Source organism: Muntiacus reevesi, chromosome 6, assembly GCF_963930625.1.
Source record: "Muntiacus reevesi chromosome 6, mMunRee1.1, whole genome shotgun sequence".
In the NCBI taxonomy this organism is placed as follows: domain Eukaryota; kingdom Metazoa; phylum Chordata; class Mammalia; order Artiodactyla; family Cervidae; genus Muntiacus; species Muntiacus reevesi.
The window spans coordinates 11927737-11949307 of NC_089254.1; the positions used below are offsets into that span (position 1 = coordinate 11927737).

A 21571-nucleotide genomic window follows, 5' to 3' on the forward strand; every position below is an offset into this window, starting at 1 on the left:
GCTTGTGTATGCTGAGATGTATGCTTGATTTTAAAGGCTTAGTATGGGAAAAAATAATGTGAAATATCTTGATATTTTTATAATACTGACCGCATGTTGAAATAATATTTGGATATTTGGGATAAAAATAAAACAAAAATTAATTTTGCTTTTTTTTCCACGTGGCTACTAGAAAATTTTAGTTTACATATATGATTCATATTATATTTCTATTGGATAGTGTTGATCTATATGATTTTATGAAAAACATACTCTTGATTTCTAACTCATTATTTTGTTGTTCTATAAATTAGTATTAATTTGCTTGTTTACCTTTTTTTTAATCTATATGTACTCCTCTTTGTTCCAAATATTATTTTATGATACAACAGTATAATTAATTTTCAAAGTAAATTGGATAGGGAAAGACAAGATGAAACAAAAAGTAAGATTGGTACTTAAAATAGAACATCTTCAGCAGTACTTCATTGTAAATGGCAATGGCCTCCAGTAAAAGCCAAGAACATAATGTCAAAGTGGTTAAGAACCTGAGTTCAAATTCCAGCTCTCTCTGTCACTTGTCCTCTTGAGCAAGTTACCTAACCTCTCTGTGCCTCAGTTTTCTTATACACTTACCTCTCCAGGTCATTAGAGGGACTGAGATTGCGTTTAACCACATTTTAAGTCCTTACTAAATATAAGTGGGCTATCATCATTATTACTACTTAAGATAATTTTTATTGCAGGGATATAAAAATGTTCTCTGTACATATTTTGCTTACAGTCTCCTTTATGCAGGGGTGACTTTGGTGATATCTTGAGTAATACTTGGACTGTATGGATTGTAGTTCAGCCAACTCTTCATAGATGCTGTTTCTCTCAAAGATGAATCATAGCACTATAGTGAGCTTTGAGATTATACCGAGAGACAAGTGCGTGGAGGGCAGTTCTGCCTTGTTGCTGAGAGCCTCTGCTACTGAGCGGGGGAGGAAACACACTAGTTTCCGAAGAGCTAAGAGCAAGATAAAGCGCAAAGAGGAAAACCTAAATCTGCCTAAACCTGGTCCGGAGAGGAGCCAAATTTATCCTTCAAAGAAATGTTTACAAACAGAAATGTAGCTATAAATGCCAGTGGAGGATGGTGATCAGAAATTGGCAGAATAATCTGAGCCTTTGAACTTGGAAAGTTTTAAAGCACATGTTTGCAAGCCATTAAGATCCATGAGCAGTGATGGCAGAAACTCAGTAAAGCATCCCCGGAGAGCTCAACCTTGGCTGTGGGCTCCCAGGAGCACTCCCTTTGACTGGATGTTTTCGATGCCCAAAGGGAGCTTTGTCATTAAATTTGTGTTATAAGTTTAAAGTAATCAATAAAGTCTCCCAATTTTACAGCCTAACTTTTTTTTGAGTTTCAGCTCAGGTTACAAATCTCATTTTGTTTATACATCTAATAAAATCTTATGTGGAATAAAGGCAGTCACTTTCGTGAAGACGTTTGAACAATATGAGCTTAGCCTCAGGAAGGCAGACTCGTTGCTCCCAAATCGTCCTGTTTTAGGTGCATTTATAAATTTAATCTGTTTTGTTTCCCTTTTAAGTAATGCCCTGTGCCTGAAAGCTGACACAATAACATTCCTGACAAGTTAGTACTTTTCATACTTAAAAAGCTTTTCAAAATCTAATAAAGTAAAATAGCTATAGTGACTCTAAAGGTCCCAATACTCTTATCAGTGTGGTTATCTAACTTAATTAGTTAAATCTGAAATCAGTTAAATGTATTAAAATAGACTCAGTAGACAAGTTTCTCAGATTTCTAATGCAAGTTTTTGTAAATACTAAGCAATATTACTCCTGAACTAACATTTTTATTTTGATAATATAGATTTTATTTACATAGTCATCTTGCTGTTTCATTTTATATCTTCCCAGTGTGGGAAAGACTCACTAAGGGAACAGTTTCTCCATCTAAAATGAGAAAAATCTATTTTTCCCTCAACACTCCTAGGTTCTTCAACTGAAGCCCTGTAAATTAAACTGACAGAAGACAGTTAATAAGGGAAAGGCATACAAATGTATTTAATGTAATTTTTATGAGACACAGGAGCCTTCATAAGGAAATGAAGACCCAGAGAAGGAGTTAAGCCCGAAGAATTTTTATAGTAGATTTAATGAAGTATAGAAAGTTGTGGGGAAATGTGATAGGACAAAAAGGTATGAGCTAAGAGTAGGAAGCTGAGGACACTCAGCAAGTCCTGTCCATTGGTTTGCTCAGCTCCCTCGTGATACCTGTGGAGATGTCTGCTCCTCTCCTCTGCATGTAGGTGGGCCCCTCTTGGCCCCCAGGGTCTTGTGACCTGGTTAGGGGGGAGGTGGGAGGTCAGAGAGCTCCTCCTGCATCTGCCATTCCTCAGATTCCTTCAGCTTAAAATATTCAAAAGACTAGATATACCCAGGTACCATATTTTGGGATAGCATTTCCTGAACCCCATCATAAGTCAAGGTTAAGCACTTTATAGTGACTATCTCAGATGGGTTGTTGATTATTGACCAGATATTTAGACTATAACTCAGAATCTGGAAGCGAGATGTATTCAGTGTTGTTGGCCTGGCTGCAGATGGACACCCTCTTGTTATAGCTGTGATCTGTTCAGGTCTCTCAGTCACCTTCAGAAGAGGCTGGCTTTATAACTTCAGTCTCCTTGGTGAACATTAGAACCTTACAGAATTACTTCGTCTGACTTGGAAGTCTACAACCCTTCCTCTGGTTGCACCTAAGTTTCTTCAATTAATCTCCTTTACTACCTGCTTGAGTTCTATATTCTGTTTATACTTTCTCTGTTCTGGCAGTTCCTGAATGCCTAATTATATTTTGATGACTCCAGTTATATTCTGAGTATTTTATACACCTTTTATTCAAAGTTAAACTGAAAAAAAATTCAAAGAATGTTTACCTGAGCAACTTAATTTTGGGGTGTTAGCACCAGGATAAACTGGTTTCAAGATGTGTACAAATTACTTAATTGTTTTATAGAGTTGCTAATTGTAAACCATTTAAATTCCAGGAGACGGTAACTCCCCTCACCACACACCACCAAATGACATTTCAGGATTATGGAGACTTAACTTTAAGCCATGCTTTCTCCCAGTTCCTATGAATAAAACAATCAGGGGAACTTTCCTGGTGGTCCAGTGGTTAATGCTCAGTGCTTCCATGGCAGGGGACACAGGTTCAATCCCTGGTCAGGGAACTAACATCCCATATGCTGCACAGCCAAAAGAAAAAAAAGGAAAAAGAAAATGAAAGTTTCCAACAGGGATGTAATAGTAATTTATGAATCTAGTTTTTCCAGAAGTGATAGTGAACCATTAGTGTATAAACTGTAAAAGAAAAATAAGCATAGAACACATACCTGTGTTGATCCTCCAAAAGTTATTTTCAGATCTATTAATCATTTCTGCCAATCTTGATTTTTCAAGGGGATTATTAAGGATCTAGATAGAGTTTATACCCCTTGGACCATAATCTGTCCTCAAACTCTAAAACATGAAGAAAAGGAAGGAAGAATTTTATGTTATTCTTAACAGATTTCTCCACAAAGTGAAATAGTCTATAAGAGTGATCAATAATAGAATAACCAGTACCAAACCCTCTCTGCTCCTTTTGTAGACCCAAGAGTTGAGTTTATCCAAAAGGAGACTGGCATTTGTTTCAGAAAAGTTGGTAAGCTGATAGGTCTATAATTTTAAAGTAGTGGGGATTTTATTTCTTAAATGAACATTCTATACTCTAGTTCCAAGCAAATGGAAGCAAACCACTGTTCTGTTTTTGAAGGACACTAGGAACCACACAGAGGTTCCATCAGCTCAGGGAGCTTTAGAGTCAAGTATACACAGAGAAATGAGGGGGACAGGATACAGCCTCAGCAGAGGCACAGCCAGACCTCCTGGAGAACTGGGGCAGTTTCCAAAGTGCCCAGGGGCTGGTGGTTTGCAGGTGTGGGGAGAGCTGCTGTCTCCTTAGAGGTGGGCTTCCGTTGCTTTCTGTGTGACAGTCCCTTTGTATCATCGATTTCTTGATGTAGAAAGCTAGAGCAGAAAGCCTCTGGATGTCATCCAGGGCTGAACTTCCATGACTTCATCATTCTCACATCATGGCCTGCAGACCCGTCTTCAGTGCTGGATGTACAAGTCCACATGGAATTATTTGTCTTGAGTATTTTCCTGGCAGTGAGAATTTTATGAAAGGGTTTATTTAGTGAGATGTGGTCTTCAAATTTTGTTTGAAACGTTACCTGGCTAGGATTTGAGCTACCAAAAGTCCTTTTCATGGGTCTTAGAATGACAACAGTCAGGCAATAATATCCCTACTTGCTATTTATTAAAAGTAGTGGTGGTTTTAAAAGCGCTGTTACAAAAGCAGTTCACTTGGGCATAGTACAGCATACTCATGCTGTCATTAATAGTGGCCTGTTTATAAATTTGAAAACAGTAGCCATATATTTAAGTACTAACGTACCTTATTTGAATTACGGATGGAACTCTTTAAAAAATTCCCATGTTACTCTGATTAACTGATTCAGAAATTTATAACCAAAGAGAAAAATAAACATCAGGTCCAGGTTATCTCATATATCCCCAGTTCTAAGAGTATGAGACTACAGAGAAAATATTTTTATGTTTTAAAGCATATAAAAGATATATAAAATATAAAAAATATTTTAAAGCATAAAAAAAATATTTTTATGTTTTAAAGCACAGTTAGAGCTTTCTGAGCATTTTTACTGGAATGTGGGACTGAGCTAAAAGATAAGCCTGAGAAGTTAAATTATGACTAGCTAGTTAGATTTATCTGCAGAGAGATTTGCCTCCCCAGAGGTATGTGGTTATGTTTTCCAGGAGTTGGGCCAGGGAGAGGGACTTTGAGACCCAACTCTATGGAGATGTTCTAGGGGCTGTAAAGCTGGAGGCATGAGTCTCACCTTCCTCTGACATACATCACTTTCCAAAGCGTAAAAACCCAAGATCCTTCTCAAGATGAACTTGTTTACATTAAGGGGATAAGATCTCTCTCCCTCTCTTAGAGAAGAGAAGGGGGGCAGCTGTCATTCTGCTATATAACCTTAAAGATTCATATTTTAAAAAATTCCTCACATATAATGTCGACCACATATAGGATGACAACTCATCTCATTGTATCACCCTGGAAAGAGGAAATTAGGGCATGGGGAACCAGTACAGTGACTTCCTATAAGTAAATAATAACCTATTTTCACGCCAGAAACCTCAAATTTGGACTCAGGATAATATTCATAAATACACATATTAAAAACATTTAGTGAGTTCAGATATATATTTGAAATGTCGATTCCAGGTCAACTCCCCCTCCCCCAAATTCTAACTTGGTAAGTCCAGGTACCCCAAAATCTGTGTTCATACAGCTGCCCCAGATGACGCTTACTCATCAGACTGACTTGGGGACCACTGCACCGGTCCATGATCCAGGAATAAAAAGTGGACTTCCCTGGTGGCGCAGACGGTAAAGCGTCTGCCTACAGTGTGGGAGACCTGGGTTCAGTCCCTGGGTCGGGAAGATCTCCTGGAGAAGGAAATGGCAACCCACTCCAGTATTCTTGCCTGTAAAATCCCACAGACGGAGGAGCCTGGTAGGCTACAGTCCATGGGGTCGCAAAGAGTCGGACACAACTGAGCGACTTTACTCACTCACAGAGCAGTCTGCCTCTGCTAGTATGCTTTCCTATGTTCAGTTAAGGTAACCCCACCCCACCCCCGCTTCTTAATAGTAAGTGGAATATAATTTTGAGTTATATAATATATAATTATATTATTAATATAATTATATATTATATTGTATAATATAATAAGAATAATTATATAATATAATATATAATATAATATATAATTATATAATGTAATAAGAATATAATTTTTTTACGTTAAACTTTAGGATAAAATTGAAGGTTGGCATATTTCTGGTTGGTCATTCTCTGTTATCCTTGCAGACCCCTTTGATTTTTAAAAAATACAAAATTAAAACAATATCTTCTGTAATCTTTAGTGTGATGAACACTTTTACTCATCCAACTTGTGATTTCAGTATGCTGCTAAAACTTTACTGACTTCTGCATTCTCTTTAGTTATCGTTCTCATAACCCCTTTACATTTGTATATTGCTTTAGTTTTACGAGATGCTTTTATAATTGTCCCATTTGATTCTCACAATATACTTTAGAAATGAACAGAAATTTTTAGGAGTTGTATCATCTATGTAAATTTGAAATGTGTAATATTTGAAAATAATGTGAAATGAAATGTGAGGTTGAGATTCAGTATACCTCTGGGACATAAGTTGCCCATAAGCCATGCTGTTGAGGCACTTTTAATTGAAAGGGAATCTCTTTGTTGTCATGACATTAACAGCTAACAAATAATAAGTATTATATCAGTTATCACTTGAACTTACTGAGGGTGCCTTCTTCCAAGATGCACAGAAACTGCTGCCCATTCCTGCCTTAGCTCTTGATGATTTTTTTAATCAAAAGATAAATATAAATATGCAAATGCTTGCATTAAGAAAACAAAGCCTGTTTTCAGACTGTTTTTCAAATGCCTTTGAGTCCTTAAAATGTTAAACAATAAGCACAGACCTTTCTACTTTTACAGTTTTCAAAGCACTTTCACACATATCTAATTTAATTCTTAACCACATATAAGATATACATAGAATATCCACCTTTTATGGATGAGGAAATAGAGGCAAAGAAGGGCCAAGGTCATGTACACAGGAAGTGAAAGACCCTGGACATCCAAGGAGGGTTTAAGGACCTCTAGTCTGGCGCTCCTCCTATGATAAGGCACTAAGATGATGATGAAAAACCAATAAAGTGTGTATTCTGCTTAAAGTATCATGAGCCCAGAAATTTCCAGTTATTAAATGTATCATTTTCTAAAGTCTCAGGCTCTTGGGAACTTGTGTTCCGAGGAGGCCAGGGTAAAATGCTGCTTATGAGCTCATGTCACTAGTAGTGAGGCACTCATATGTGACCCAAATAAAGGGAACGCTGTGATCATTAACTCAAAGCAGTTCCTAAAAGACCGTGTCCCTCTCTGATACTAATTTATCCACATACATTTAATCCCATTTCAAAAAAGTCATCATGGCCATGGTGATACCAAAATACTTCTCATTGTTATAACATCCATTTAGATGCAAAAAAAGATTAATGTTCTAGTCAAAAGTGCAAAATTTGTACTCTGTTGTGTAGGACAATTTCTCAAACTATTACTTCAGACTGTATTCAGAGTCCCTTAAAAATTCAGCTCTGTAAGTTTTCCATCTGCCCTTTTCCTTTGTCTAACACACCTCATCTTTTCCTAACCCAGGATCTTCAGATGCAGGCTGGAAACCTGGAAACCAACGCCATCCTCCACTGCTCAGGCCTCCACACGCTCAACTGGCCTGCCTTTCTCATGGTTTAATGAAAGCCGAAAAGGATCCTATTCCTTCAGGAATCTGCCTTCATCTGCAAGTCCCCTTCAGCCTTCTCCTGAAGCTCTAATTTCAGATAAAAAGGGGTCTAAGGTAGAAAACACGTGGATTTAAAAAAGCAAACAAGAAAACCCCAATCCTTCCTCCTCTTCAATCTTTGGAAAGCATTCTCAACTTGTGTGTATACTCTGGATTTGAGAAACCAATGTGATAACACTGCAATAAACAATGCATGGTATTTTCGTGTTGGGGAGAAAGAAAGCCTTATTTAACCACCACCTTCTTTAATACTATTCCATTCTAGATTGTGCGTTAATCTTTGATTTCCCTGTCTTTTCACATATTGCTATTTAATCTCAGTTTGACAGTTAAGCCATGCTGGGAAAGATGCATTTGAATCCTGGAACAGTATGATAAATCTGTTTACCAAGTATTCCACTTTACATTACAAAACTATTTTTGCTGTGCTCTTCAAGATTTACTGGAAAACAAATAAATTTGAGACTGAATATGTGTTCAATATATCTAAATGAAACCCTTTCAAACAAATCAATGCTGACATAGCACCCTTACTTATTTCTCCTTTTAAATCAAACTTCCGTGTTGATAAACTGTGATCATTCTATCACCAGAGTTTTTTAACTTTAGCAGAATGGGGAATTATATGGTTATTTGTTTTTAAATGCATGACAGTTATTTCCAGCATGACCCTGCAAACCTTACCTAACAACTTATTGAAACACATGTGGTGGCTAACTTTCATGTGTTGTTTTGTCTCCTTTTATCTGTGTTCACTTTTCTTTCTCAAACAGTAACCTGTGTGATTAATGTTACTTGAATTTAATTCTTTTCTTGAGGTCAACAGCTCTTAACGTTTTGACAAAGTTTGAGGTCGTTATCTCCATTGACAGTATCAAATGGTAATGTGCTGTGTTAAATGCTCTCATGCTTAAATGTTTTACTAGCTTAGCGCCTGTGCTCTGATTTCATCTCCTTTTCTTAAGTTTTAGCAAACCTTTGGAGTTTGGTACTGAATTCTCTAGCCTCTGCCATGGTTTTTATTCTTGACAACCAGCTAAACCCAATGCAAGGGAACCTAATGGGAAACTGTAACAGTCCAGTTCCTAAGGAAGTGGAATAAGAAACAAGATGGTGTTTGGTCAGGTGCTTAGAATTCCAGGAAAGGCAGTGCTTCTAGAATTATTAGCAGAAGTTTTGGCAACAGCAGACCACATTAGTCTGGAAACATTTTCAGCCTTGGATCTGAGAAGTCTGAATGTTGTTTGAATAATTCCAGTTTTTATTTTGCGTTGGAGAGACTCTCGAGATTTGGTTTAAAATGTTTTACAAATGCAGCTGTGGTCATTGTGAGTTTATTTGACTGTAACATCCACTGAACATTTTCAGTAAGTTCTGGGGAAGTTTTACTGACACACCCGAGCTCCTCCACCCCCAGGTGATTATTTGGAAACGTGTGTCTGGCCACGCTCCAGCCTCTTTGGTACTCCACTGGTGCTGTGCGAGAGTTGTATTTTAGCATGTAACTACTAGTGTAATGTCAGACTGTGACCTCCCCCGGAACTCATCATCTTGAAGGTTACATCCAGGGGAGGATCTGCCATTTCTCGCGGTGTTTATCACAGCCAGCGGCAAGCAGCCCTTCCCAGGGGGTGCTCAGGTTACCTTTCTAATATGGATGCCATCTGTTCCTAATAACTCAGGCTCGCCACACCATCTCGTATTTTTACTTACAGTTACTCATCACAATTAGGGCCAAAGCAGATAGGCTTATTAACAGTGCTCCTTTGAGCAGTTGTAGAGGATAATGAATGCTGTACCCTTGAAGAGAGATTGAGGAATCATTTCTCTAAAATACCTATCCTTTCATGTGATAGAGAAAGAGCCCAGAATTCTGTGTCCAGCACAGAAGGCTAGAGTTCCCAACCACTGGCGGGTGAAGGTCACCCAACCAAATATGCATCTCTTCTGAGATGACTTATAAAGAACCTCTCTAAAGCTTGTAAACAGACTTGTCTCTGGTTCACTCACCAGGCTCACTTAACACGGAGCTTTGTTTATTTTTTCAGAATTTTCCCTTCAATGATGATTTCAGTCCTAGCAGCACCAGTTCAGCAGACCTGAGCGGCCTGGGAGCAGAACCCAAGACGCCGGGCCTCTCTCCGTCCTTGCTGCTCTCATCCGACGAGGTATGTGCATGGCATAGGCCACAGAGCTGCCTTCTCAGATCCTACATGTTGCCCACAAACTGTCACAGAGGAGAACATTTTCAGGCAGACTTTGCAGATCAGTCGTCAGGACTGTGGTTTCACATTTGATTTGAAAGCCTTGCGATTTCGCCCTCTGTCTGCCTCAACATGGAAGCCAAGTTCTGTCCCTGAGCCCCTGTAAGCTGTCCAGGGGACTCCTGGGCCTTTCTGGGATGTAAGTGGGATGGCTTTCCACGGACGGGTGGGGCTGGGTGGCTGAGCACTGCACAGCTCACCTTCACCACCCCGTGCTCCCTCTGAGTCGGGCGTGGCCCCTGATTGAGGATCACTGCAGGGAAGGGGGGGTGCAATTCTGATAAGGAGGGACCACTCGGGAAGAACCGCTTACTTAGAAGCCAGGGTCAGGTGGGCTCTGTGATGAATTCTCAGGAGATAGCTGTGTACAGGGGAGGCAGAAGGCTCCACTGGTAATTTATGTGACTTAGTGCACCGAGAGAGAAGGAGGAGAAAGAAATCCCAGTACTGGAAGCGGGTTGGGGTCGGGGAGAGAAGCTCTATAAGTAAAGATATATTCACCCGAAATATCTGTTTCTAGTTACTTCTTTCTAACATGATTTTTGCTTTGTGAAACTTTTGTTCCTCTTAAATTTTTTGTCCGTATTCTTCAGACCTGGCATGATTTTAATTGTATGGAAAATGTGTACTGTATATGCATGTTTCCTATTTCTGTAACACTTTTCTTTTTGATTCCTTTGTTGCTCTCTCACTCAGAGCCTGGATATGATAGATGACGAGGTGAGCTCTCAGTGGGCTGTGTGTGGTGGCTTACGGGTAGCGTCTGAAGCTTCTTTTTTTTCTTTGTAATGATTTAAAATCAAACGAGACAGGAAATGTTCCCCTGCTGTGGGTTCCCTCATGTTAAATAGTTTCACTCTCTGCCCTTGTCTCAATCTTAGTGGAAAAGACATTCAAAGGGATCTCCACCTCCAGAGCCCCTTGCTGTGTCTCCCACCACCATTAGCCCGACACAGACCATTGTGTTTCACCCCCTTGCCCTCATCTCAGCTTCCCCATTTCCTCCTGCTTTCCTGCATGGTCACTAAGGTGCTCCCATCTCTCCTCCCGGATTTATCACCACCTTCATCTCCTCTCAGCCTAGTGGGTCTTAAAACCAAGCTGCCTTTGCACGATTCGTAGTCATGTCCTGTGTTGGACAGAGCCAGAGATTTGGAATAAACTACTAAGTGCTGAGCTCTGGCACTTGCTAGCTGCATAATCTTGGACAGGTCTGTAGACTTTCTGAGCTTCACTTGCCTCATTTATTAAAAGTAATTTGATAATTTGTAAATTACCTATCCCACCTTCCTTACAGGTTTGCTTGCTGCTCAAATGAAATAATGGCTGTGAAATTTCCCCTACTAAGAATGCTTGAGGGCTTACTGCTCCCCTTCTAAGTAAAATACATACCTCAATAATTTAAAATGTATCTTTACTTATTTCTAATGTCTTAGCAGAGGACCAATGCAGAGCAGTTCATTACATACAGAGATAAGTGACGTACTTGTTTTCTGCATCTGATAAACTTTCTGAAGTGTTTTAAGTGAAAACTTGTGATATTACAATGTATTTTTCAGTTATTAACTTCCTACATTAAAATGCTGCTTTGTTTGCGGGAATTTTTAAATTTCCAAATACCTAAGGAAGATGTAGAGGTGGTCACTGTTTTTGCGTGTTACGCATACAGCCAGATCCACTCGTTTACTCTAGGGCTTAAAACCAAGTGTGGCTCTAGTAGGCAAGACCTGACTTTTCAATAGCATCACATTCCTACTGAGCCACAGCTTCTTGATCCTTTAACAACCCTGCATAACATTCCTACCTCAGATCCTTGATGACGGACAGTCTCCCAAACACAGTCAGTATCCGAATCGGGCCGTTCATGAGTGGAGCGTGCAGCAGGTTTCTCACTGGCTAATGAGCCTAAATCTGGAGCAGTATGTCTCTGAATTCAGTGCCCAAAACATCACTGGAGAGCAACTCCTGCAGTTGGATGGAAATAAACTTAAGGTAAAGAACTGTATGTTACCAAGTATAATTTGTATTACTAGTAGCACCTGAAATGTTTCCATTAGATAAGAGCCTTCTGCATAGCTGAGAGGTACTTCTCATCCACGGTCAGCAGAGAGGACATTGAATCATTTCCCAGTGGTAAAGGAGGTTTTGGAAAATTGCTGGGTTCTGAATTAAACAATAGGCTACTGAGCGGGAGCGCTAGAGGTTCATCCATTGCTTCTGCCAAACAGCACATGGTCCATGTCTTGACTCTGTTTATTTCCTCTGTAGTGTGAGTTCTAATAATGGCCAGTGTGGACGCTCCATGACATTAAAGTTAAAATCCAGGTCCATGAATCTCCCCTTTGAACTCCTTTCTCCTCCACCCTCTCTGTTCCCCGCGTACCACTCTGAAACCAGGACCGTGTTCCCCGCAGAACTTCGTCCTCCCGCTGCAGCAGGCCATGTCGTCCCCTCCCTGCCATCACACTCTCATTGTCACCTGTCCCGCCCATCTCCTTTAGAGTCTGAGGTGGCACCTACCCTGTGGAGAGAGGGCAGAAGGAGCTCACAGCCAGCCCACCACCCCCACCCAGGCGCCCTGCTGGGCTGATGGCAGCCGAGTATCTCTTGACGGTCTTGAAAAGGTTAGAGCTCAATCAATAGCCTGTGAATATGAAGGCCCATCGACCGGCCTGTCCCTGTTGGGGAGATGGATGCATCCCGCTGTTGATTCTGAAGGTCGTGAAACATTGAAAATATGCAACCAGTTCCCCTTATGCTGAATTCCAAGCTTATCAAGCAAGCTCCTCATTATGATCAGGCTTCCTTACGGGCTGGCTGCAGGGAGGGAATGGCTAGTCATGCTGACATGAACACTGCTGTCCTGCAGACATTTTTGGTCTCCATTGTAAGTGAATACAGTGGTAGAAAGGAAGCCGTTTCAGTTCCTCCTGCCCTTCTTGGAGCCCTCCAAGATGGGTGGCAGGTGTCTACTAGCTTTTGAAAATACTGATGAGTGTAGCAGTACTTTTGGCCGTAAATGGCTATAGCCCAAAGGTTGGAGAAGCAGAACTGTGCCCTTCCGCTATTCATTTGCCCATTAATCACCGGTTCAGAAAGCGTTTACTTGCTGAGGTTTACACTGTACTGTGCTCGGGACTCCAAAGAGCAAAAGAACAAGTAAAGCCCAGCCCCACCGTTTGTAGATCTTTGGCAAATGTAGTCCGCTCCTCCTTGTTTTCTGCCTCTTCAATTATGTGTATCAGTTCTTGAGTTTGGACTCTCTTGTGATACCAGCCTCATCATAAACAGAGGGGTCATCAGTCTTCAGATTGTTTGCGTATGTTTCCTTCTCAGGCCCTCGGAATGTCATCATCCCAGGACCGAGCCGTGATCAAAAAAAAACTGAAGGAAATGAAGGTGTCTCTAGAGAAGGCTCGGAAGGCCCAGGAGAAAATGGAAAAACAAAGAGAGAAGCTGAGGAGGAAGGAACAAGAGCAAATGCAGAGGAAGTCTAAGAAGACGGAGAGGGTGGCCGCGGCCTCAGAGGGCGCTGGTGAGCAGTGACACGCACCGAGAGGCTCCCGGCTCTCCTGCCTGCTCCCCTCTGGACGGAAGGACACCGATGACATGCGTTATGTGCCTAGGCAGACTGGGGAGCCGTGTGTTCAATAACTGCGATCTTCTGCGTCCATAGAGTACATCTCAATCTTGCCCTGCTGAAGTAATCCCAAGCCACCGTTGGTCTAGTAACAGACCGAGGGTCTCCTTTGTGAGAGACATAAAGTAGCGGCGTTTCTCTGTGTCGGGTGGGTGGTGTCCCCTGAAGAACCAGCGTGACCCTGTCCAGAGAAAGCGTGACACACCCTGGCGTTGCCAGGGGCGCGCCATGCCTTTCCAGCGCGGGGACCTGAAGCTGAGCCCTGGCGCACGTCTGCATGGCCGGGAGCTCCGCTCCGCCTTGAGATCGGGGCTGCAGAATCCGCTCGGAGAGCAAGGTCCCCCATCATTGCTGGTGTCTGGACTGTGAGACAGCCCCACCATGGAAATGTGGGTGCTCTGCCGTGTGATTACCAACTGTGGCTGAAAGCAGGCAAATTGTTCTGTTTGCTAGGCATCAGGAAGAGAGAGAAGAGTTACGCTTGCTTGCTAACCCCAGAAGGAAGCAAAAGCCTTAAGAATGTGGATGTGGATGTTACATTTGGGGTTCCGAGGGTAGCATTTATCCTCCAGATGTAGCCAAACAAAGGAAGATTCAAGCATTAATGCAGCCATGGGTACTGGGATCTGCTGTTTGCTTTGTTCAGTATTTCAGCAGCTCCGACACACACAACACGGTTCCTTTTTTTCTCCAACAAATTGAACAGGAAATTGATTTTTAAGGAAACCAACATTTTCAGGTTTCCTCTCCTGGGGAACATTCGGGCTAGTCTTCAGCCTGACTATGACACAATCAGGAACTCATCACATATTTTCTACTCAAGATTTCCCAAGTGGGCTCAGTCAGAGTTTTAACAAATGTACTTTTAAGAAAAATAGAAATACCAGTTAGAGAAAAGTTAGATTTGACTAACATTCAACCAGAGAAGCAATTTTATTGAGCACACAGAATGTTCCCATAAAGGAGAGCTGGCAGTTATATTTTAGAGATGTTTTGAATGGTTTTTCTGAGCCGGTCTCTTTCATTCCTTGGAGATTTCCACTTTACAGTTTAAGTTTGTTTAAGATGGTACACACGATGCAGTCTCACAGTGTAGGCAGTTGTCCTTATTTTAAAGCCAGTATTAAGGATTTCAGTGTTTCATCGAACTAATTCAAGTGCAGGAGAGTGGGGCAGATGGAGGAGAAAATAAACTCACCTCGAGAAATTTCAAATGATGGACTTTGCCGTTGTTGTTGCTTTTTTGCTTTTTATGCTCACGTATCTGGTTCTCTTAGCTGCATTGGCTGCAAAAATGAGGTCATCCACTTTTCAGAGGACGAGTTTCCAAACAAGAGTTGAGGCCAGATGAATTCCTGGACAAGTATCTTACTTCCTTTTCTTAGGTTTCAGGGGGGTCTCAGTCCTTATCTTCCACTGGAAAATGTTCTATACACAGAGCTTAGGGGAAAGCTTTCAAAGGTTACAAGTAACAAATAATGTTAAAGGGGTTTCTTACCTTACAGGCCATCTCCTATTTGGAACATTGTGCTTTTTTTCTTTTTTTTTTTGCTTGTCTGAATATTCAAAATCTAAAATTGTCTAAACTAGAAGTTTGTACTCTTGTTCCTCCCTAAGGCTCATTTCCTTTTCAGTACCGGAGTATTGTCTGTTAAGCTTCAGTCCCTTTGTCACTAGGTATAGATCACCCATTGGATCCTCAGAAACATAAAGTAACATTGTGTTTTATAATTATCAAAGTCACTACCTATTTTTCTTCCATCTTCATTTGGGGTATGATAATGAAACTGCCGTACTGGAATCTCTATTAATATTTTGAGGTGTGTGGTGCTTTGTTATTTATTAGTGTCATGAGAAACCAGGAACCACTATCAATTAACTACAAAATTCAGCAAATCTTTTCAATACTAAAAAACTAAATTAGTCAAAGTCTGGTAATGCTAGTGCTTGCTGTTGTAAATGTTTGTGATTTTTGCTTATCTTTGGGGAAAAAAGTGATCTGGATCATACTGGAAGCTTCACTGTGTTCATTTTAGGAGTGGAAATAGAAGGATGATTATCTTATGTTTACACTTTGGTAATATTTGAAAATGGATGTATATACTGGAAATGTCTGTAAGTCTCAGTCTCTGCACATAATTTATGATTATATTGCATTTTTAAGTGTCTTAGAAGTATTGTTCTTTAACTTTATTTGTACACTTCCGATATTTAGATCAATGACCAGTTGACAATATTATAAATTGAATTCTTATTCTTCAAATCATTTATTTTGTATTATAACTCTTTTGATTTTTTTAAGTTAAATTATAGTAATTTTAGATCTTAATGAGTTATTTTAAGTAATTAAACTGCTAAAATTGATTTGATTGTCCAACAAAGGATAAAAAGTAAACAGATTGATAAAAGGATTTGAAAACAAAGTGAAGGACCTCAGATCTTGTGAACATTTTGTTTTACTATTATTTTCTTTATTGACTCTGGAGCATGATGCCTCATTGAGGTTCCAGTGTCTTAATACAATCCTTACTTTAGCGCTAGTGGTTTTCAGTATCCTTAAAATTTAACACAGAATTGTTGCTTCATGAACATTAAAGACTTTGTATTAAATAGCTTTTTTTATTTGCCAGAAAATGAACAAAAAGGGAATATCTGCTTACTTTGAACTGTATTCCCTAAATGACAGCTCGGTATGACGCCTGCAGTAGCCAAAAGTGTTTTGGGGGTACAGGTAATGCTTTAGGGGACAGGGAATTGTGGAGCGGCCAGATGGTAGACAGCGTGGTGTGAGCTGAGTGTCTGGGGCAGGGTGTTCCACTACAGGACTTAGATGACTTTATTATTTAAGACTGTCTCTCTTAAACTCACAGGTTATAAATAGTTTTCTCCTACTTTTTTTTCCCCTGAATCAGTTTACTGCAGTGATAAGTAGGGTGGAAACTTACTTTTGCCCGTTGGAACACTGATGACGTCCTCCGTTGGTTTCATGACCACACACCCACTCAGTGCTGGGGTCCTTTCCTTGGGGCTGACGTGGGCTTCCCGCCCTCACAGCGGGTCAGCGCTTCTGACCCGCCACAGCCCGTGGCTGCAGTGAGACAGGCCCTGACTCCCAGCTCCGCCTTCAGGGGCGCGAAATGGGAGCACTGGCTGCGCGGCTTTGTTGTTGGAAAGCGAGGGAGAAGAGGCCAGGACAGGAGCCAGATGAGCCCTTGCCTTTTATGCTGTAGTCCCTGCTGTCCTGCAGCCTTGAGATACCCAGGCCCAGTCTACTGCTAGCAAGCCAGGGTTTTGATCTAGCACCTTAACTAGCCTTTGTGGTTTTTTGCTGAAGACAAAATTTCTCTGTGAAACAGGACTAATATATGCTTTAGAATTATATTTTGAAAAGGTAAATGAAAATTAACATTTATGTTGCTATTCTAACTCAGTTCTAAGTGTTGATTATACAGGCCAGGCTGCAAGAGAGCAGATCCATGTCTGACCACAGTATTCAAGAAGTTTCAAACTGAAGGGCACGTCTATGCTTCGGATGGGATGTAGCTCCTTGATTACATCGAGATATTTCCAAATTATCAACTTCTATTTGAGAAACTAAATTTACTATCCCAATAGAGCTGTGGTTCAGAGGCGTTTCAGTTTGGACCGCAGTCACGAGGGTTCATGTCATTTGCTTGATCCCAAGTCCTTAGTGCTTTCTAAATGAAAAAGAAAAGCTCAGTTTTTAAAATACCTTTTTCTAGTTTACCTTTAATCAAGGATCTACCTGTACACTGTTCTGAAACTAAGCATTTAAGGATGAAGTCCAGAAATGTCCATATTTCCTTCTAGAATTGTTTTCATTATGAAGATGGGGGTGGGAAATAAATTCTTAGAAAGACTGCTTGTCATAAGAAATATGAATGTGCTTCAGAAATTTCACTCCTAAAGAACAGTCTGTGTGTGCAGGCAGATCTTGTTTATATTTGTCTTAGGCATTTGCAGTCTCAGGAAAGTTGGTCTTGATCCAAAACACTGGGGAAAAAAAAATAACACCAGACAGAACACCAGTAGTATTTAAAGTAATAGCATAGAATAGACCCAATGGAGAAGTCAGAAAGCAAAGAAAAATCCTACAGAAGTAATTTCTCCTGGAACATGGAAACATCAGGGTCTACCTGACGCTAAAGAGAGGATCCTTACGTTCTTGTGTGTGCACGTCTGTGTGGATGTGTTGAGGGAATCGTGTTTACTCAAAGGCTCACACGTGTGAGTGTGTGAGCCAGCATGGCATGTGACCTGCTCTTAGACCCACAGAGTGGGGAATGAAAGAAACATCATGATTCCGATCCTTGGCCGCACACTAGCCCCAGCCCCCAGACCGCTAGGGACTCAAGAATGAATGTGGTAAAGAATAAGAGAACAAGAGGCAACTTCTCAAGAATGTGCATGCCATTTGTGTTGATGTACAGAACTACATATGTGTGAATATATCTCCCACCATACATACGCACACAGACTACAATCTCATGGCATAAAAAATAATTGTATATGGAACTTGGTAATGTCAGATAGGACCCCGAGCAGTATCATAGCCTTATTGCCACTTTTGTGTGTGTGTATGTGTGTGTGTGTGTACATTGAATGGCACATGAGATTTTAAGAGATTTTTTTTAATGTATTTCTACTAAATGCACTTACCTTCTACATGTTTATATATTTTGGTAAAATTGGTTTATTAGATACTCGGTATTTTAGTAACATGAAATTTCCTCACATGTTTGGCTAATGCTTTGATGTCAAGATTGCACATTGCTGAGTTGAAGCTCAGACGTTTATGCAGCTTTGGGCATTTTCAACTGCAGACTGCAGTTTCCTTGGCTAAAAATTGCACTGTGTGTTCCTGTGCATTCGCTCACGCTCTAAAATGTATTTGGTCACTGTGACACTGCAGTCACTAACTGCCGTCTCTCTGACGGCAGCGTTGCTATCACAGGACCATTTATTTACTTCTTTTTTGGAGTGATGACATGGTTAGGTCATCACCAAACATAACACAAGTGGATGTGAGCATGAGTATGTTGTTGGAAAGTGTACAGTTCTGTTTCCTTCAGCTATCTGATTCACACACCCAGATTTCCTGTTAAAAGAACAATTGGCCAAAATAATTAAGTCACCTTAACAAGTGGAAATTAAGAGGCACTCCAGCTAGGTAGCATCTCCCAACAACATCAGATTTAGTTAGTGCTTAGAGAAAACCCTGAAATATATATGTTTATGTTTTCCTTAATATTATTTATGATCATCATACTGCTTTTGTATTTTTTAATGGTGTCACAGTTAAACCACTAGTTCACCTACATATCACTAACTGGCCAGCTGAAAATGCGAGAGAGAAAATGAATTCTATTCCGTTGTTGAGAAGTTGATTTATTTTCATCTTTCTTTCTGTATCACTAAAAGGAAAAGAGTTGTCTGAAAATCATTTTAAGTTCGATAAGTACAGATAGCATGTTATCTGAAAATTTTAATTTGTACATTTTGATGTCTGATCATCTGCATGGAAGAGACGATAGTGCCACGTCTGGATTGTTCTCTTGTGCTTGGTTAATATGTACTTCTCTAGATTGTTCTGTTTCAAACGCCATTTCTTACTCTTCGGTTTTCAGAGGCATTCAAAGCAAAATATCACAGTGGTCCTTTGTTTTCTGACCAATCTAAAAATACCTGTGATTAAATTTCATTTGTTAGTGTAAATAAATTTCTTGCCAATGAGTATTATTGTTGTTAGACAACGAATGCAATAAAAAGAGAAATACTAAGATCCGTCGAAGTAATGTTTTTTTTCCCTCTTCTATTTTCACCTTCAACTAAAACAAGCCTTGACTGGGTAAACCAGTATTAACTGTCAAAATACATCTACCAATCAAGAGCAAAGTGCACATTTTCCATGGAAATGACACTAAAAATAAATTTTGGCCCTGGTAAAGTGTAAATTGGCAGCTAGAATGGCATTTGAAAGCACAATTACGGAACTGGGAATAAAGTTAAAAGATCAAAGCTTCCACTAGAAGTTCCCTCAACCATCTTTCTATCCATGTGGTCACCATCACGACTTCTGTTACCTACCAGCCAGGAGCAGGCCTGTGGCCAGTCCAAAGACTGGCCCCTGGCCTCACACGTCATGGGACAAGCTTCAAGTCAGGCCATCCCAGAGCAAGGGCTTCCTTTCAACAGTTTGATTCCTAATGCCTTAAATGTTCAGAAGGCTGAATATAACAAAAGAGGGATATTAATTTCTCTCACACACTCTCAGGTCATAATTTTTTTGTGCCTAAACCTTTGGCAGTGCACAAATTTCGATCTGAGCACCATGGAATAAATGCACCAAGCTGTTCTCTTCCTTGGAGTTGTCATGAAATTTCTAACCAAGGGGAAGCATGTTTCCCTTTCTGAATGATCTGGAGCATAAGCTATGTCAAATTGGATAACTTTCTTTTGGGGGAAGAATTTGCTTTTTCTGCCAAGAACAAGAGAGAACAGAGTATAGTCATTTTACTGATACCAAGTGATTCTTTTCAAAGGAAATACCCAGCAAAGCACCACAGCCATTGACAGTCTCAAAACAGTGTTTTCGAGGATCCAGTTCAAGGGCCGTGAATGGCACCACTGAATCACTGAGCACTCACTGGCACAGGATATTATGCTTGCTGAAATCGTGATTAAGATAACTCTAATCCTGAAGTGAATAAAGTTTCTTTTGATCCAAACAAGATGTTCTTATTTGTTACTTTAAGTCAGGGGTCTTGAATTATCAGCAGTTAGCAGTTCTCAATTTCTCTGCAGAGCATTTTCCCCAAAATGCCAGACCATCATCATGGAACGTGCCTCAGTAAAACTTTGTTTTTAATGGGACTGCCTTGTCATCCGAAAAAAATAAACCAGACTGGAAACCATATCTTCAAAACAGACAAATGAAGATGGGTAAACTTTTCATACAAGCTTTTATAAGAAAATGATAGAGTCATCTTCTCTTCCTTGTCGCATCTCTCAGAAGATAACCAGAGGTTGTTGATATTTTCTTTTTTATTTGTTTATGTTTTCATTGCTTCCTATTTGTTTATGTTTTCATTGCTTCCTTCTTAGCCTCCACAGCAAGTGAGAATAAGAAAAGAAAATGGGAAATAGGAAAATAAAACCTACCTCTGCCCCACTTCAACAACAATACTGTCTTTGAGGACACTTGGTTTTACCTGAATCAATTATGGGCTTCCCTCTGTATCCAGTCATTGAAGTGAACAAACTCCTTCCTTTAATCAAGTCAGAGAAACTAAAGTGTACAATTTGTGTTGAAATAACAGGCACTCACTCATCATGGTCAGGCGTGATGACACTCCCAAGAATTTGAAGATTTCCCTGCTTGCCCTTGCTGGAGAAGAACTGGATGAGCAAGAGTAAGAGGGGGGTTGGGGTAATTTAGGTTTATATTTCCTGCAGGCGTGCTCAGCTCAGTCATGTCCAACTCTTTGCAACCCCACATAGACTGCAGCCCACCAGGTTTCTTGGTCCGCGGGATTTTCCAGACAAGAATACTGGAGTGGGTTGCCCTTCCTTTCTCCAAGGGATCTTCCTGACCCAGGGGTTGAACCCACATCTCCTGCATTGGCAGTCAGACTCTTTACCACTGAGCCATTACTGGGAATGTCGTATCTTGGAGGGAAAAGGGGAATGAGTCTGAGTGCGCCAGGAAGCGCGACGGCCAGGTGAGCCTGGGGCTGAGGACGCCTCGGTGGCACGTCCAGCTCTGCGTGCTGGGGCACTGACGTCGTGTGACGTCATCCTGCTCCCTGACAAGACAGGACAGGCAGCAGTAAGCTCACGTGCTCCAGGGAACACGTGTTTTCGGGAGAGGACTTTCTGGGTCACATAGAGTTAAAATACTTAAGACCTGACAGCTGATGTCATGATTTTAGCAATTTTATTTAAAGGATTTTCACTGGTAAGTGAGGTTTTCAGATATTCCAAGACTGATTTGATATTACACGCCCAAAAAAGCCACATGCGTAGTACCTGTTCCCAGCTAAACAGACCTGCATCTCCTGTGATGTCCGAGTTTTGGGTCAGCGTTCACTGTTGAGATCCCTGTGGCCCCTCAGATGTGGC

At 40.6% G+C, this 21571-nt stretch overlaps 1 protein-coding gene across 7 annotated transcripts in view; it reads left to right on the plus strand.

Annotated features, from left to right (window-relative positions):
• The window catches only part of PPP1R9A (protein phosphatase 1 regulatory subunit 9A), a 326505-nt gene extending 307291 nt beyond the window's left edge, over positions 1–19214 (plus strand). For 5 of the 7 annotated variants that reach the window (XM_065939108.1, XM_065939106.1, XM_065939109.1 and 2 more), the window contains 4 exons: positions 7381–7579; positions 9574–9693; positions 11599–11781; positions 13126–19214. In XM_065939108.1, coding sequence (XP_065795180.1) covers positions 7381–7579; positions 9574–9693; positions 11599–11781; positions 13126–13335 — 712 coding nt within the window. In that variant the 3' untranslated portion in view covers positions 13336–19214. The remainder of the gene's footprint in view (positions 1–7380; positions 7580–9573; positions 9694–11598; positions 11782–13125) is intronic. The other 2 variants (XM_065939112.1, XM_065939113.1) reach the window with 1 other exon arrangement.
• Positions 19215–21571: the final 2357 nt, after the last annotated feature.